General features: G+C 37.2%; 1 protein-coding gene across 1 annotated transcript; it reads right to left on the bottom strand.

Moving 5' to 3' along the window:
* Positions 1–5,342: 5,342 nt before the first annotated feature.
* LOC149814596 (putative transcription factor GLK1) lies at positions 5,343–14,303 on the bottom strand. Its single transcript, XM_089989157.1, has 6 exons — positions 13,611–14,303; positions 13,356–13,496; positions 12,354–12,683; positions 12,183–12,230; positions 7,225–7,311; positions 5,343–5,705 (listed from the first exon to the last, which is right to left on the bottom strand). The coding sequence occupies exons 1-6, from the start codon at positions 14,082–14,084 to the stop codon at positions 5,556–5,558; spliced, it is 1,230 nt and encodes a 409-aa protein (XP_089845283.1). The 5' UTR covers positions 14,085–14,303; the 3' UTR covers positions 5,343–5,555.
* Positions 14,304–15,494: the final 1,191 nt, after the last annotated feature.

Raw genomic sequence — 15,494 nt, forward strand, 5'->3', positions numbered from 1 at the left:
TTTGAACTTTGAGCTGTTTAAATGAGTTAAAACAACCTTGTGTTGTATAATTTTTTTGAGTGAAGATTGGGCTAGTGAGCCTATGTGTTGAGAAGACTTAAAATTAATTCATGAGCCTAATAAATGAATAATACATATAACCCATTCAAACCTAGGTCCACTTTGAAGAGAGTGGTGGGGCACACGACCAGTTAACCGTTGTCACCTTGGAGAGCTAGGCATCTATTTTAGTCATCAGTCTTTGGTTGTAAGGGGCAGAATTACCGTGTGACCTAGGTGGTATGTCCCGAATCTCTGTAGAGTAAAAATCGATTCTATATGGACCACATATATTCTCTCGGTCGCGGACCACTCCAGTACAAACTCTGAAGAGAATTCACAGATTCTAATCGATGAGACTAATAAAATACTTGGCATAACAGACACCTCATTAGATTAGTTGAATCAGAGTTAGGAATCTAAGAGTGTACTTTCAGAGGTAGAAAAGAGAAACAAATCATTAAGTGTAGAATCACTGATTTTGAGACAGTCTGTGCATGAATTTATTGGTTTACTTTGGATTTGTGCATTGTAGCATAATTGTTCTGAAATTAACAGCAAGCATGATTGATTATGATAAAATATTTATGCATGTCCTAATATACTGTGTTTCATGCTTTGATTGATATCTGCAATTGTGCCAATGCCTATTTCTTGCTTTGAGAGATATTTGCATTTTATGTGGTTGGTGAAATCTACTGAGGTTATGGTTTGACACCCCTACTTTAACATTTTATAGGTAACACTTAAGCTACGATGATGGAGGGTTGCTCAGTGGTGTCAAGTGGATGATCATGTTCTTCTTTTCTGAGAAATCTAGCATAAATTTTGGATTGCTTTGTCTTTTGTTTATTGAAATGTAAACTCTGAATTATTTAAGTTTAAAATGATATTAAATTTGTAAATTATTGCTTAGTGTTAGTGTATGTGGACTTGAGTTATTGTAACCTGCCCAAAGTTGCATTAGATATCAAAACATATGCGGACTTAAGGGAGTCCATATAAAATATATGAGAACTTGAAGACATTTGCATAAAATATATACATACTTTCTCATTTTGTTTAAGTTTGATAGGATGTTCGCAAATATTATTATGAAAACTTCGTGAAGTCCCCAAAAAAAACATGCAGACCACATTTTAAGTGAGAGTAGAAGCCGACGAAGAAAGCGACATTTCGTGCAACTTTATGAGTTCTGCGCATGCAAAGGGTAAAAAGGACATTATAAAATTAGCTATTTGCGATTTTGAATATGGGAAGAATATTGAAAATTGTAGAGCATTTCATAAAACATGTCAAGTTACTCGTACAATACTCATTTTCCATTTTCATTCAGCATAAATGTTTCATAAGGTTGAGTTTCAGTTTTCGTCAATAAAAATACCATGTCTACTTTGATTAGGAATTTTATTGGTTGAATGATTTGCTATAACCAGTTCTTGATCCATTAGACTCAGTGTTGGTATTTATGATTGATTTGGCAGCAGTTGGCTTGTGTGTTTTACTTGCAGGCAATGTTCCAACAATGAAGGCTATTGTGTTGGAGATGCATAGAGAGTCGACGGCTATGGCAGTGGCACCAACAGTGGCTATGTCTATGGTTGTGTAAATGCTAGTGGGTACAATGATGGAGCTGGCTATGCAGGTGATCGTGGCAGTGGTGGCGGATATGGATGTCAAGATAGCCATGGTGGTTATGGTGACTACCACGATTAGGAAGAAGAACCTACTAAATCTATGTCAAGTTGTAATATGAAATAATTTTCAAAAGTTACATATCATTTGATCTCTTTCATGTATTCTGCGTGAATATGAAGTTTTTTCTTGTTACATTTTGTGTGTGGATGTTCAGTTGGATGTTAAATCTAAAAAGGAACATGTGCAATCTAACCTTTGTTGCAAACAAGAACATAAACATCAAGTGCATTCAGTAATTTCCTTGGTGGTTATAATGTGAGGTGAATATGAGCCTTATGTAGTAGATAGGGATATCGTCATGAAGTAGATTGAAAGACACTATCCTCGAAGTGGCTGAACTTTTGTGAAACACATCAAGTGCATAAGAGTGCATGTTGTCACAATGTGCAGTGCTAGGCCATGTTTAGAGTTTCAACACTACCATTTTAGAGGACCTGCATGCAATACCGCAAGGCAGCCCACAGTCAACACATACCATGATTTCACTTAACCAATGAGGCTTGCTCTTCCCATCAATAAGAAACAGAATCTTAATCATACTATCAAATTCTTTAGAACAAAGTTGCTCTAAGATATAAAGAAAAGAAATGGTTGTTGTAAGCTGCCTACAGAACTGGACAATTTTCTATTTCAGCTTGTAAGAACATGCTTGATAGCACGATTATCGAACTCGGATATCTCTTTAACTTGAAAGGGACATACCCTGCAATTATCAAATTCATGGCATCTCTTCAACTTGAAACATATGAGCTGACCCCCATCCAGGAATTTGCACATAGTGATGATCAACCGTTACCTTTTATATGTTCAAATACTTTATAAATTGCATTTCTTCTTTAGTAGTATTCAAGAAACTTTTTCATGGTTCTGCGCATCTATAATTGAAAAAGTGAATCTTAAGTGTCATGCATGATATAGTGTGAAGGTGGAGCATATCTTGAAAATAAATTCGGCATGCAATCAATCTCATGAGATCTGTTCAACTTTATTGAGATAACTATGTTACACATATTGATTCCAAATCATAAATCCACATAACTGGAGTTTAAGATTGACCTTTACAAAACAAACAGTGAATTTATAGGTCATTTTGAAGACCGTCATCTACTCATTTTTAGTGTTATTTCTGACCAAGTTCTAGATATTGGTTTCATTCTTCAATAATACAAGCTCACAGTTCTATCATAGAACATAAGCAACTAACACACAATTTGAAAGACAGCATTCTTCATGTCATGTACACATTCTCCCTTTATATGGATTTTGTTCTAAATTAATGGAACTATGAGGCTTGTTTTGGCATTCCCACTAGAGAACAAACAGTGACAGTAATATGTTTAGAAGACAGTAATATGTTTTGGCATTCCTACATTTAGAAGACAGTAAATGTAGGCGATTTTAAAAATGATATAAAATATTATATTTGATAATACATGAAAATAATAAATATGTTAAACATGATCTAATGGTTAGATTTTGTTTTGGAAGCTTAGATCTATGGAAATCAAGTGTGTGCTACCATAAGCTCTCTCTCTCTCTCTCTATATATATATGTGTGTATCCAAGCTGACCCAGCCTGTCTCTGGGTCACTAAAATCTAGGTCTAGCAAAAAACCAGGCTTAGGCCAGCCGGTCCATGGGCTGATTATGTACAGACCAGCGCATTGTCCACCCCTACCTAAAACTCGTTGCTCTAGGTTATTATAGGACTAGAACATATATAAGAAAAAACCTGTCCTGTTTGTCATCCAAAGAAGCAAGTGGGTACTGCCGTTATCTGATCCAATTTCATATTGGATGGGACTCGAGGCCCCTGTCCCTTCTACGGGACAACATGAGGGTCAGTGACAAACATTGGTGATACTATGTAAATATCTCAAAAGAACACGATATTTTTATAAACAGACAAAATGTATATTGAAGCATTTCCAAAATAACATAATATTATTATTTTAATAAAAATATTGTGATTTTATTTTCATATTTATGTTTTTTCTAGAAGGTCATATGTATATTTTAAAATTTGTGTTCCATATTTTTTAATATATTTATTTTGCTAATATGTGCTGTTGTAACCGCCAACATTTTTTTTTATGATGAAGGAACCCTCATCGAGACCCAACTCGTATCTAGTCACTTAATGGACCGGCCTCCTTGCGAGGTTAAACTTCGGGTTGAGTATCGAACACCCAGCCTTAATTGCCCCAACCATGAAAGCACGGCAACTCCCATGGGCAAGTGGGATTCGATCTTAGGTCTTCAGCTTGACTCAGGACCGTTGACCACATGGGTAACCACCGCAGTGGTAATTTCTCACAAGAATCTAACTGTCATAATTATTTTATCATTTAAAATTTTTTGTCACTATGCATAATTGGTATAATCAATGTTGTCAGTATCGGTATCGGCCCTGAATCGTTTCGCCAACAACAACGATTCTGGTGAATTGGCCGATACCGATTCTCAAGTGAAACATTTTGAATCGGCTAAAAAACAATTTAAAAATATTTTATGTCAATCAGAACGTGACATCTGTTAAAACTATTAAAATAATATAAAAATAATTAATTTTATGTATTATTTACATTTATTAAAGAATAGCCGATCCAGGTTAATATCATATCGATTTTCTGCCGATACAGGCAGATTCAGGTCGATTCTGACAATACAAGGTAGAATACAACACCCAAACATTCTTCCTACTTGGGATCTGATTAATAAAATTCTCTCTAAAGTAAAAACAGAATATAATACCCCAACATGGCTTGCTTATAAGCACTCCGTACACTTGGCTAAATGGGTTGTCTTAAGGTATTCAAATTAAAGGATATTGTGATACATGGTCCATGCATCCCTCATTGCAAGGTCGAAACCAATAAAACCCACCTCCAGTGGACATGAGGGCTCTGTAACAAATATCGCGAGATTTATAAAATTCTTGCGATAATATTGCGATAAATTGCCTGAAATTTTAAAATGGCAATTTCTTGCGAGATTTCCAAACCATGACAAATATCATGATATTTACCATTTTAGCAGATATTTATCGCGAGATTTTCATTTTCAAATGTGTTTTATTTATATTTTCTTATAAAATTATTTTTAAAAAATTTTAATTTATTTTTTATTGCTGAGATTTTGCCCAAAAAAATGCAAGATTTATGAAAAATTTCAAAATCTCCCGAGTATTTTACTCTAGAGATTTTGCTGTTTTTAACTTTTGTCACTATGCTTGAGGGAATACCAATGGAGTTTTATTCCTTAGACAACAGAGCAAGATCACAATCAATGTAGCACTTGTCAGCTTATAACGGAATGAAATGAGATTTGGTGCAATGTGGTTGCGGCTACTACATAGGCCCTTGGAGTTTTACACACATCTGGCACCATGATAGTAGGTATAGCAGGCTAAGTCAGCACGGTCAGATCTTCTTGCTGGGTGTGGTTTCTTCGAATTATAAATTCACACACACAAAAAAGTGTTTTCCTAACCTCATCACCCACCATCTGCTGTTAGGCCCCCACAGCTGACAGGCTTGTACCCTGTTGATGGGTCCCACAGCTAGTCCGAATGCCCTAACTATAACATTGGATTCTCCTGGTTATCAAAGAAGAAAAAAACTCCACCATGGCCTTATACCTCCATGAAGCCTTGTTACAGGAAAGGTACAAGGATCTGAACATTCAGAAAGCCAAAAAAAAAAAAAGAAGACAAAAAAGAAAGCCGAAGAGAAAAAAGAGAAAACATGATAGAAGATGTTATATCTACAAGACATGTCGTCGAATTTGGGTTGTTAGGCATCGTGAGTTCGATGTGACTAACCACAAGCTGGCGGCAGCTTTGATATTCCTTGTCTCTGCAATTCCGATAGAACGCTCTCCAAGCACGGTGGCTTCAACCCAATGGGAAGCGGCTGCCATGGCTTCGCTAAGATATCACCGATGGCTGCATCTATTGTTTCCTTGGACTGATAAGAATAAGACCATCGTCAGAAAACTAACGCAGTAATACATGGCTCAAAACACAACCCACATCCCAACCTGGCATAACACTTTTCCCATAGAAAACCAATTTGTTAGGGTGTGTTTGTGTCGAGCAGAAAATTAGTGGATTTTGCAGGAACACCTCCCAAACAAGAATTTTCGTTAGGCCTCGGGAGCCGCTTTCTGCAAAGAAAGCAGTCCCCAGATATTGAGATTCTAATTAGCGGCACTCGGTATAAGTTAACGACACATATGTGCTCGAATTGAGATCAGGTGCAATGTGATTATGCACTTTAAGGGTGCCGCTGCAACTCATCACGCACCATCTTCTACTGGGAGCCACAGCTGACAAGCTGTATCCCAAAGATGGCGGGTGATCAGGTGCAGCAGTACACTAAAAGTGTGCAATCACATTTCTTTTTATCAGATCTGACACATAAAAGGATACAGCGTGCTTATCAACTTAAAATTGTATTTTTTTTTATGAAAAAGCGTTTTTAAATAATAAAATTTGTGTGTTTTAAAAAAACATTGCTTTTTGATTCATTGAAAAATATTACATATAAGTTGCATTCTAATAATTCAAACACCAATCTTCACTAAAGAACCTTCTAGATCACATATACGAGGTCAGATTTGATCAAAACAGCTTAAAATAATAGTAAGATTCTCTAGTGGATATGATATAGACGTATGACATCAGAGATAACTGGATCTCATTCCATTTCTATGTCAGAAGCAGGGCAAGTAGTAAACTAAGCATATATATCATGAGAGCAGATCAGGCCATCCGCCAACTAAATTACTGACCTTCAGTGTTCTGAGATCCCCATCGTCCATTTAAGAGGTCAATGGCTGTTAGTGAGGCTGATGATGATGTCATGTGAACCATGTGTGTGTTGACGTGGTTAGTGATCGTGCCCGAACAGTTCGCAAACTAATAGGGCGACACAAAACACAGAGAATCACTGTGCATGCAGCAATTTTCTGTGTTTTGTCTTTTATACAAAAAATTGCTATACATGCAGCGATTTTCTGTGTTTTGTGTGGCACAAACACTTTGTAAAGTACTCGTGCCCGATCACTAGATCTGCTGCACCATGGTGGGTCCGATTTCTTTACGCAATGTACAGTGTTGATGAAGAGAACAGACAGTGGCAATCTCCGAACACCAAAGATCGGTGATTTGGCCGATCACCTAATCTGCTCTCCCATTAATTGGCGCAGCATGTTTTCATAAAGATTGTCCATATTGCTGCCATTCCCTGTAGAGTAGATTTAGCAAATTCTCCGAAATTCAAAAATATGGATTCTTAATCAAGCATTTTCTTGCCCATTTATTCTAATGTAATTCGTAAAAGGGACATTCAGCTTGATTAGTTAAAAAAATAAAATCTTGACAATGCATCGAGTGTAATGTTCTAAAAAATATGCATTTGCAGAGCACAAAAAATGAAATTGCATTAAAAAATATTAGTAAAAATAAGAAAAGGACTTCTTTACCGGTTGAAAATCGAATTGTATCTGTGCATCCGATACGTTGTTATCAGGCTTAAGTGGAATTCCTGGAACTGGTGGAGCAGTAAACCTCTACAAACATGATTTAAAACTAAATGAATAACAAACTAACTTGCTTAGAAGTTAGAAGCATACTGTTCAGTACAAAGAATAATTAGGAGTTAACTAGTACTAACACATTATTATATCAGAATAATTAGGAGTCAACTAGTACTAACACATTATCATATCCCATGTAGAGTAAGATATGCTACAGAAATTGGGACAGTTTGCATTTTAAACCGACTAGGCAAAGAGATGTTGCTAACATACATACATACATCTATTTAAATTTATAAGGATCTTAAAGGCAAAAAATTTAAAAGGAAAGACAACATTATCAACTCCAATTTAGGCACTAAATTCTTCAAACCTAAGCGGAGCATGGTAGAATATAAATAGCTTAGATCTCTCTGTCTCTCTCTCTCACACACACAATATATATAGACACACACACACACACACACACTAACAAAAGCGTACTCTTGACACTTGGCTGCAAACTTTATGATCACCGAGTGAGTCTCCTCCATCATCGATGTCTACTATAATTGTCTTCATTTCTCTTGTAAATAAAATCAAAATTATCGATAAGGTTGGGGTGACCTCGGGAGGTGCTTGTGTCAAGAGATCAATCAAGACATCTAGCAGTAGAGCGCGCGGGGGGGGGGGGGGGGGGGGACAAGGTCTCCCTCCCTACCCCGTCTCAAAATTCTGCCCTCCATACCCTCTTCTATTCTCGCAAGGGTTTTGATTTGAACCTCCATCCCCGTTTCATGTCCTCTATCCCCGGTCCAAACGGGGCAAGGTGGGGCGGGGCCCCATTTTCCCTCGATCCACTACCATTCCTAAAGAAGGAGAGAAAGGTTTACTAATGGAGATTGGGTCGGGACGAGGCGGGGCAAGGGAAAGCGTAAGTCCATCTCCGCCTCCATACCCACACAGGTTTTGATTATAACCTTCATCATTGCCACCATCCCCATTTCATGTCCTCCATCCCTGGTCCAAACAGAACGAGGCGAGGCAAGGTCCCATTTTCCCCTGATCCACTACCATCCCTAATCTGTGCCCCTCATACATTAGTACTAGGGTCACAAAGGAGCAAAGAAGTGCCCATCACAAATCACTGCCGACACTATTCACGCCCGTGAAAGACTCACTGCCAATGCTTCTCCCTGACAATGTGCTACCTTCGACACCACTGGGTCGTGTTCCATAATAATGATTAAAGCTCATAAGAGATGGATATTATAAGGTATGTCTCTAGATGGAGGGTATGCCAACTATCAAAAGGGCAGGCACTGAGTACCATACTTCCTTTACTTGTTCTAGTAGTGCCTTGGACTGATATAAGCATGGATTTAGTTATGCTTTTTTGGCCGCCCTTTCAAAATCTATATGTTAGATATATTTTTTGGCAAATTTGACCATATAAATGTGATCTTTGTGGTTGAAAACATATGATTAAACATTTGAATAAAAGTTTTTTGATGTGTAGGTAAGATTTTATAACATCAAACATTACAGAAATTTCAAAACTATTGATTTTTGCATCCCTGCAAAATCCTATCTATACAACCAAAAAGTTTGATCCAAGAGTCTATTCACATGTTTTCAACTGAGAAGATTACATTCATACAATCAAATTTGCCAAAAAACATATCTAACATACAAAATTTTAAAGGGGAGGACAAGGGGTGAACCTCTCTCTCTCTCTCTCTCTCTCTATATATATATATATATATATATATATATATATACCCGACCTGTACCCTATGGGCTTTTCTTTTAAAATCTGTCCTTAACGATGTGTTCTGCATGATCGATTCACTAAAAATAAACTCTTGGATCATGCATTTTGGATGAAAAAAATGGTTTTTAGAGCGTCAAAAGTTTTAAAAAATTATAGACCATTGACTGTGAAACCTCAGAATCAAATGATCCAAGACGTGATTCCTATGAAAACAAGCTTGTAGAACACATCAGTAAGTTTAGAATTTCAAAGAAATATAAATATTTTGAAAAAAACCCATCGGGTATGGTCAGGCATGGACGACGTCAGGTAGCTTCCCATTTTCCTATATATAATGACTGTAATAGTGGATGAGCAAATTGCCCACTATTAACGAACGGTCGTCAGTCATTGATTGTGTGTAGACCAACAACATCTGGTTTTTTTAATGAAATAAGACAATTAGTGATGGTTGCGACCATCTCTACTTATTAATTTTTGCAAAGACAATTAGTGGTGATCGTGACTGCTGCTAATTTTATGAGATCAACACTCGAGGCTTGTCTAACAAGTGTCCAACATTTAACACTCTTACGAGTTTTCCTATATATATATATATGTATGTGTATGATATTGTTTTAGTAATGGTGTCATTACATACAAACACCTTTGGATCTCTCATAAGAAAGTTGTTTTGATCCAATCCAACCCCACGGATGGATTCAACAAATTTAAAATAGAGGGAAGCGGATTTTGGATCATGTTTTTTTCGATGAAAAATATGATTTTATGACCCGAGAAAGTATCACACATTGTAGGTCATTGACTTTTAAAACCATATAAAAACTTACATACTTATCATAATTGGACGATTCAAAAGCCGATTCCCACCAAGTGAAACATGTAAATCACATTGGTAAGGTTTGTTCCATGAGAAACGACCAAAAAAATAAATAAAAAAGGGCATTTGTAGGTAATGGCGATAGTAGCAAATAAATGCCCATATATATATTTATTCAATTAGTTAGTTAGTTAGTTACTTAGTTGTTTATATATTAGGTTCTTCCAAAAAGTTAAAAGATGACTCATTAGGACTCTTCAAAAATCATAGTTTCAGGTGTGTTTTGCTTTTCTTGATTTGAGTTGGTAGATGTGTTTATCATTGTTTATTTACTAAAATAATAAAAACAAAAAACACATGTTTTGTATCGAATTCATTTAATTAAAAAATTATTATTTTATCATTAAATTTTAATGCAAAACCACTGCTGATGATTTCCCAATTATAACATACTCTGAGCATGATGTTTACTACCTAGTAAATTGTGAAGTTCATATCAATGAAAAAACACCAGACGCTATGACTTTGGAAGGGCCCTAATGATTGATAAACTTTGTAAGGGTGTAATATATATGTACATACATACGTGGTCACTAGAATAAGAGAACTTAAAATATGTGAACTTCTTGTGAATTGAGCACATATATATATATATATATATATATATATATATATATATATATATATATATATATATATATATATATATACACACGTATGCACCAAGATTTTCATGAGTTGTTTAGCTTTCTTGTTAAATCTCACTATACTGTTGTTATCTACATGCTAAGTTTTATGGGACCAGCCCTCGGATCAACCAATTATAATGCATAAGCAGGATCTTTTAAGGCTTGAAAATCAATAGCATAGAATTCTCGTAAATATTTGGCCATTCAAAAAAATTATATATTTCGTCAAAAAACATGATCCGACAATCGATCCCTAGCAAACAAACCATGTCAAATGCATCTACATGGTCAAATTCATGAAAAAGTGTCACAAATACCTAGTTCACACTCAGATAATCATATTCAACTCTATCTCATAGTGAATGTGTGATCGCCACTCCACAATTAGTGGTGATTTGTGGGGTCTTCATTGGTACTATCTAATGCCACTAATGACTGTTACGTCGGACATGTTCTTTTTTCGCCAGGATCTTTAGCAGTTTTCAACAACTGCTGCTATATGTTTTTTGTACCAGATTAGCGTTCAGTGTGTGTTTAGTGCTTTGTTCGACGATTGGGATTCATTGCTACAGCCTATATATATATATATATATATATATATATATATATATATATATATATATATATATATATATATATATATATATAGACACACACACACACTGGAATATGTAAACTGGAGTGTGAACTGAGATTTTCATTGGTTTTTTGTTTTTTTTCTTAAAGTTCAACATGCAAATGTGATCGACATGACCACCTCTTGGATCGTCTGATTACAATGCATAAGCAGGATCGTTTAAGGCTTGAAATCAACGGCTTAGAACTTTTGCAAAATATTCAACCATTCAAAATTTGCATTTTTCATAAAAAAATACATGACCTAATAGTGGATTCCAAACAAACGGTCCATGCGGAACACATCTGCAAGTCTGATTTAAAAAAAAAAATTTGTAAGAAATGCTTAGTTCATACTCCAGTTCACATATTTCCAATTAACATATATATAGGGTGCTTTCAAAAAATCATAGTTCTTGAATTTTTTTATCATCAAACATTAGTGCAAGACAGCATTGGATTTTCTCTCTCTCTAAAAACACATCGTGCCACTAAGTTTGTATCAATGAGTAGAATTCCATTGAACATTATGCGCTAAGCAGATCTAACTGTGTAGATGTATTTATCATAGTTTATTAAGATGAGACAATTTCAAAAATAAATAAAAATATAGCACCAAAAAACAACTACCAAACAGATGACTTTTCAGCAATTTCGCATCTGAGTAGCTTCTGTGAGAACTACTTTCTACTTTTCCGAAATAAAGAGACCTTTTCTATTAAATAAACAGTCTGATTTATTATGACTATCCACAGGTGCAGCACGGATTCAACTCATTGATAAGGTATGTGCATCAAAACCAGAAATACGCACACACGAGGGAAGATCAGGTGCAATGTGATTGCACACTTTAAGTGTGCAGCTGTACCTGATCACCCACCATCTGCTGTTGGACTCCACGGCTGAAAGGCTGTATCCCAAAGATGGTGGATGATTAGGTGCAGCATTACACTAAAAGTGTTCAATCACATTGCACCTGATCTCAATTCCACACACGCACACACATAGAAAGCTACTGGAGCCGTACCAGCTGCAATGGCTGAGAGAAAAAATGCGTTCCCGGAGTAGGAGATGCCTGCAAGTTTCAAACAAGCCTAGGTCGATATAGAAGTCGGACATAATGAGAGAGAGAGAGAGAGAGAGAGAGAGAGAGAGAGAGAGAGAGAGAGAGAGAGAGAGAGAGAGAGAGAGCACTTACAGCACATCGGTGGTTCCAAAACTTGGGGTCCGTTTGGAGTGGAGTTGGTGGGATTGCCCATGGAGGAGGAGAGTGAACCACATGTTTTGGCCACACATCCACGGTGGGGTGCCCCCACACATGCAGAGGCCTGAAAAAGGGCTGTATAGGCGGTGGTGGGGTAGGGAAACCTACAGAAGGCACGGGTGCCGCTACACCAACCCAAGGGTTCACCTCTCTCTTGCAGCCCAACCCCATTGTACTCCCCCCATACGCTGCCTGCCTTCTCTGAGTCCAATTCGCAGCTTCTGCCTCTCTTGCTCGCAAGTGTTTCCTATGTGACCTATATTTCTACCAAAGACAAAAACAAACATCCAAAAAGCATCATGTTAGAGACATTGTTGCAAGTTTCTTTTTATATTGGTTGGTATAGATTTTCACAGCAAAGCCATGTTTTTAATCTAAGGGCCCATATACAACAACCCGTGTCTCTGAAAGCTGCTGCAGGTCAGTACATGCATCTTTCCTAGAAGCTATCCTATCCAGTCCATTTTCTTCTGTCAAGAAAGATTCCATAAATCGATGCCACTTTTTCTTTTGCTAATTTGATGTTGTCGGCGAAACGGAAAAGAACACCCGATTAAGAAATAAAAACAAGCCAGCAGCAGCAACCATGAAGATTGATGGATCCCAAGAACCTTCTTCTTTTTGTATTCTAAGGGGCCTTTAAATAACACACGAAATGTCTCATTCTAGGCATTGATAAAAGTAAAGGCTGCTTGAGCTTTCTTTGGTATTAGTTCTATTAATAAACCTGTAGCATTCCAGTTCCATTTTTTTAGTTTTGGTTCAACGTATGCATTTGACATCTTGTGCAATGGGGTCTCGGGTCTAAATCCTACAGGAATTCTGCTGGTGTAGTGCTTAACTAGTTTAACAAGGAATTCTGCTTAATTAGACTAAATCTTTTTTTTTTTTCAAAAAAAAAAAAGGAGAGAGAGAGAGAGAGAGAGAGAGAGAGACCTGAAGGTGACTTGCAATATTATGCCGTGTAAGGCTGTCGATTCCCATGAGCTCCCGAATCCTTGAAGGCACAGCTTTATCCACTCCCAGCTGCTCCACTGCTTGTACAAACCTTCTGTGAAGATCTGGTGTCCAATCCACCTATATGCACTTAAAAACTTTTTAGATATCTCAAACCCTTTCCCCCCTACTTGTTGGTCCTGCAAAAATATGATGGAAAGGAAAAAAGGAAAAAGATGGTTTTAATTTTCTTACCTTAACTTTTCTCTTGCCTGGTTGAGGAACTCTAGATTGTTCTGTCTTTCCTCCTCCCTCCTCTCTCTCTCTAGAAGAATTCCGCTTTGAGCCACTACCCCTCTCCTTCCCTTTTTCATTTAGAGAGCTGCCACTGCCTTCTATATTCGTGGTGATTTTGCTCTTCTGTTCAAATTCTTCAAGTTCAAGCAGCATGGCCTCCTCCATCCTCTGAGACCCATCCTCCTCACAAGCACCACTCATCTCAAGATCCTGACCGTCAATGGGGAGCTCGGAGAGCATCTCCGGGTCCATTTCCAGATCCGGCAGGAGATCTCCATCGTCGATGCTGAGAAAGAAATCGTTCAACTCCAGCCCTGCAGGGAACAAACAAGTATAGCTCTCATCGTACTCCTCTCCCCCTCCATCTCTTTCTTCCGTGTGGTTTCTTTCTCTCTCATCCCCCGACCTTCTTAACGGCGACACCGCTAGCATTCCACACTACCGATCTCTTCCCTTCTCACTTGCTTTTCTTGGGTGGGCCTCCAATTATTTCCCCCCTTCTTCTTCTTCTTTCTATCAGATCGAGTAGTCGCTATGAGCAATTATTAATGAAGTTTCTCTCACTCAAAATAGAGAGTCGCTACTCACTATCATGGTGAAATTGAGGGGAACAGAGATGCTGCTGTGTACTGCTAGTAATGGAAGAGAAACAAGGTTCCATCATCCCAAAGAGCTTAAAATTTATGCACTTGTTGGTAAATCCTGTTGAGAGATGAGGGTGACCCTACTCTCAAGGCTGCTTGCCAACCACAACTTCTTTAGATTCCTCTGCCAGTATGTGGACAGGGCCTCGTGACCACGTAGACATTGAACTGTTTGACATAATTATGCATGCGCCTGGTAACTCAGGTCTTCTCTCTCCCTTCAAAAAAAAACAGCCCTCTCTCTCTCTCTCTCTCTCTGGGAATTATGTATTTACCCCAAGGGGCGGGGCCAAGGGCTCCAGCACAGCCGGGTAAAGGACAAGGCAAAGAGCAAACTCGTAAATTTGCTTAGCTTGGTTTTGTTCTCGTTCTCTAAAACCTATTTAAGTTCCCCTTGACTTTAGCTCCAAGTACCAAAGGCGTCTAAAGCTGCTTGAGTTAATAAACTGAGAAGATGAAGGCCTTCTTGTCTTCTTAAGATCAGTTTGCATGTGGCGATCAACCAACACCACAGAACTTTTTAAGGGCAGCCACTGCCCCCACCTCCCAAACCAGCCGCAGCCACTGCCCCCACTTCCCAAACCAGCCTCTCTCTCTCTCTCCCTCTTTTATATATATATATATATATATATATATATATATATATATATATATATATATATATATATATTATTGTAATGATAGAGGATGCTCGCTGAGCTACTCTCACCTAATAAAAGCTTTAGATTTTCAAAAATTTTGAACTTTTTTTTGTTGATCAGGCTCTATAGATATGATCTATAAACATTATTTGCTAGAAAACAAGTTTTGGATCATGTGATTATAGCATACATGTTTGTGTTTTAAGACCTTTGTATCAAAATTTCATAACTTAAAAAAACCTATATAGGTCAAAAAATCATTATCCCAGATTTCTGTCAAATAAACTATGTTGAGTACATCCATAAGGTCAGATTGAGAAGCTGCAACCTAAAACTATGATTTCTAGTATAAAAAATTATCGTACTTTATGACAAATTTGATGCATTTTGAAAAGAAATCTATAATTTACCAAAATCTGTCTGATTACCAATTTTACAAGTTCTCAACTTTTTTAGGACCTTTTAAACTTTAGCACTCGCATAACTCACCAATTTTTGCGCATTACATAACAACGCTCAATCTCACTAAATCTCACTAAAAATGAAATTCACATGAT

The sequence above is a fragment of the Nuphar pumila genome, chromosome 15 (assembly GCF_984573655.1).
Source record: "Nuphar pumila chromosome 15, dmNupPumi1.hap1.1, whole genome shotgun sequence".
Classification (NCBI taxonomy): Eukaryota; Viridiplantae; Streptophyta; class Magnoliopsida; order Nymphaeales; family Nymphaeaceae; genus Nuphar; species Nuphar pumila.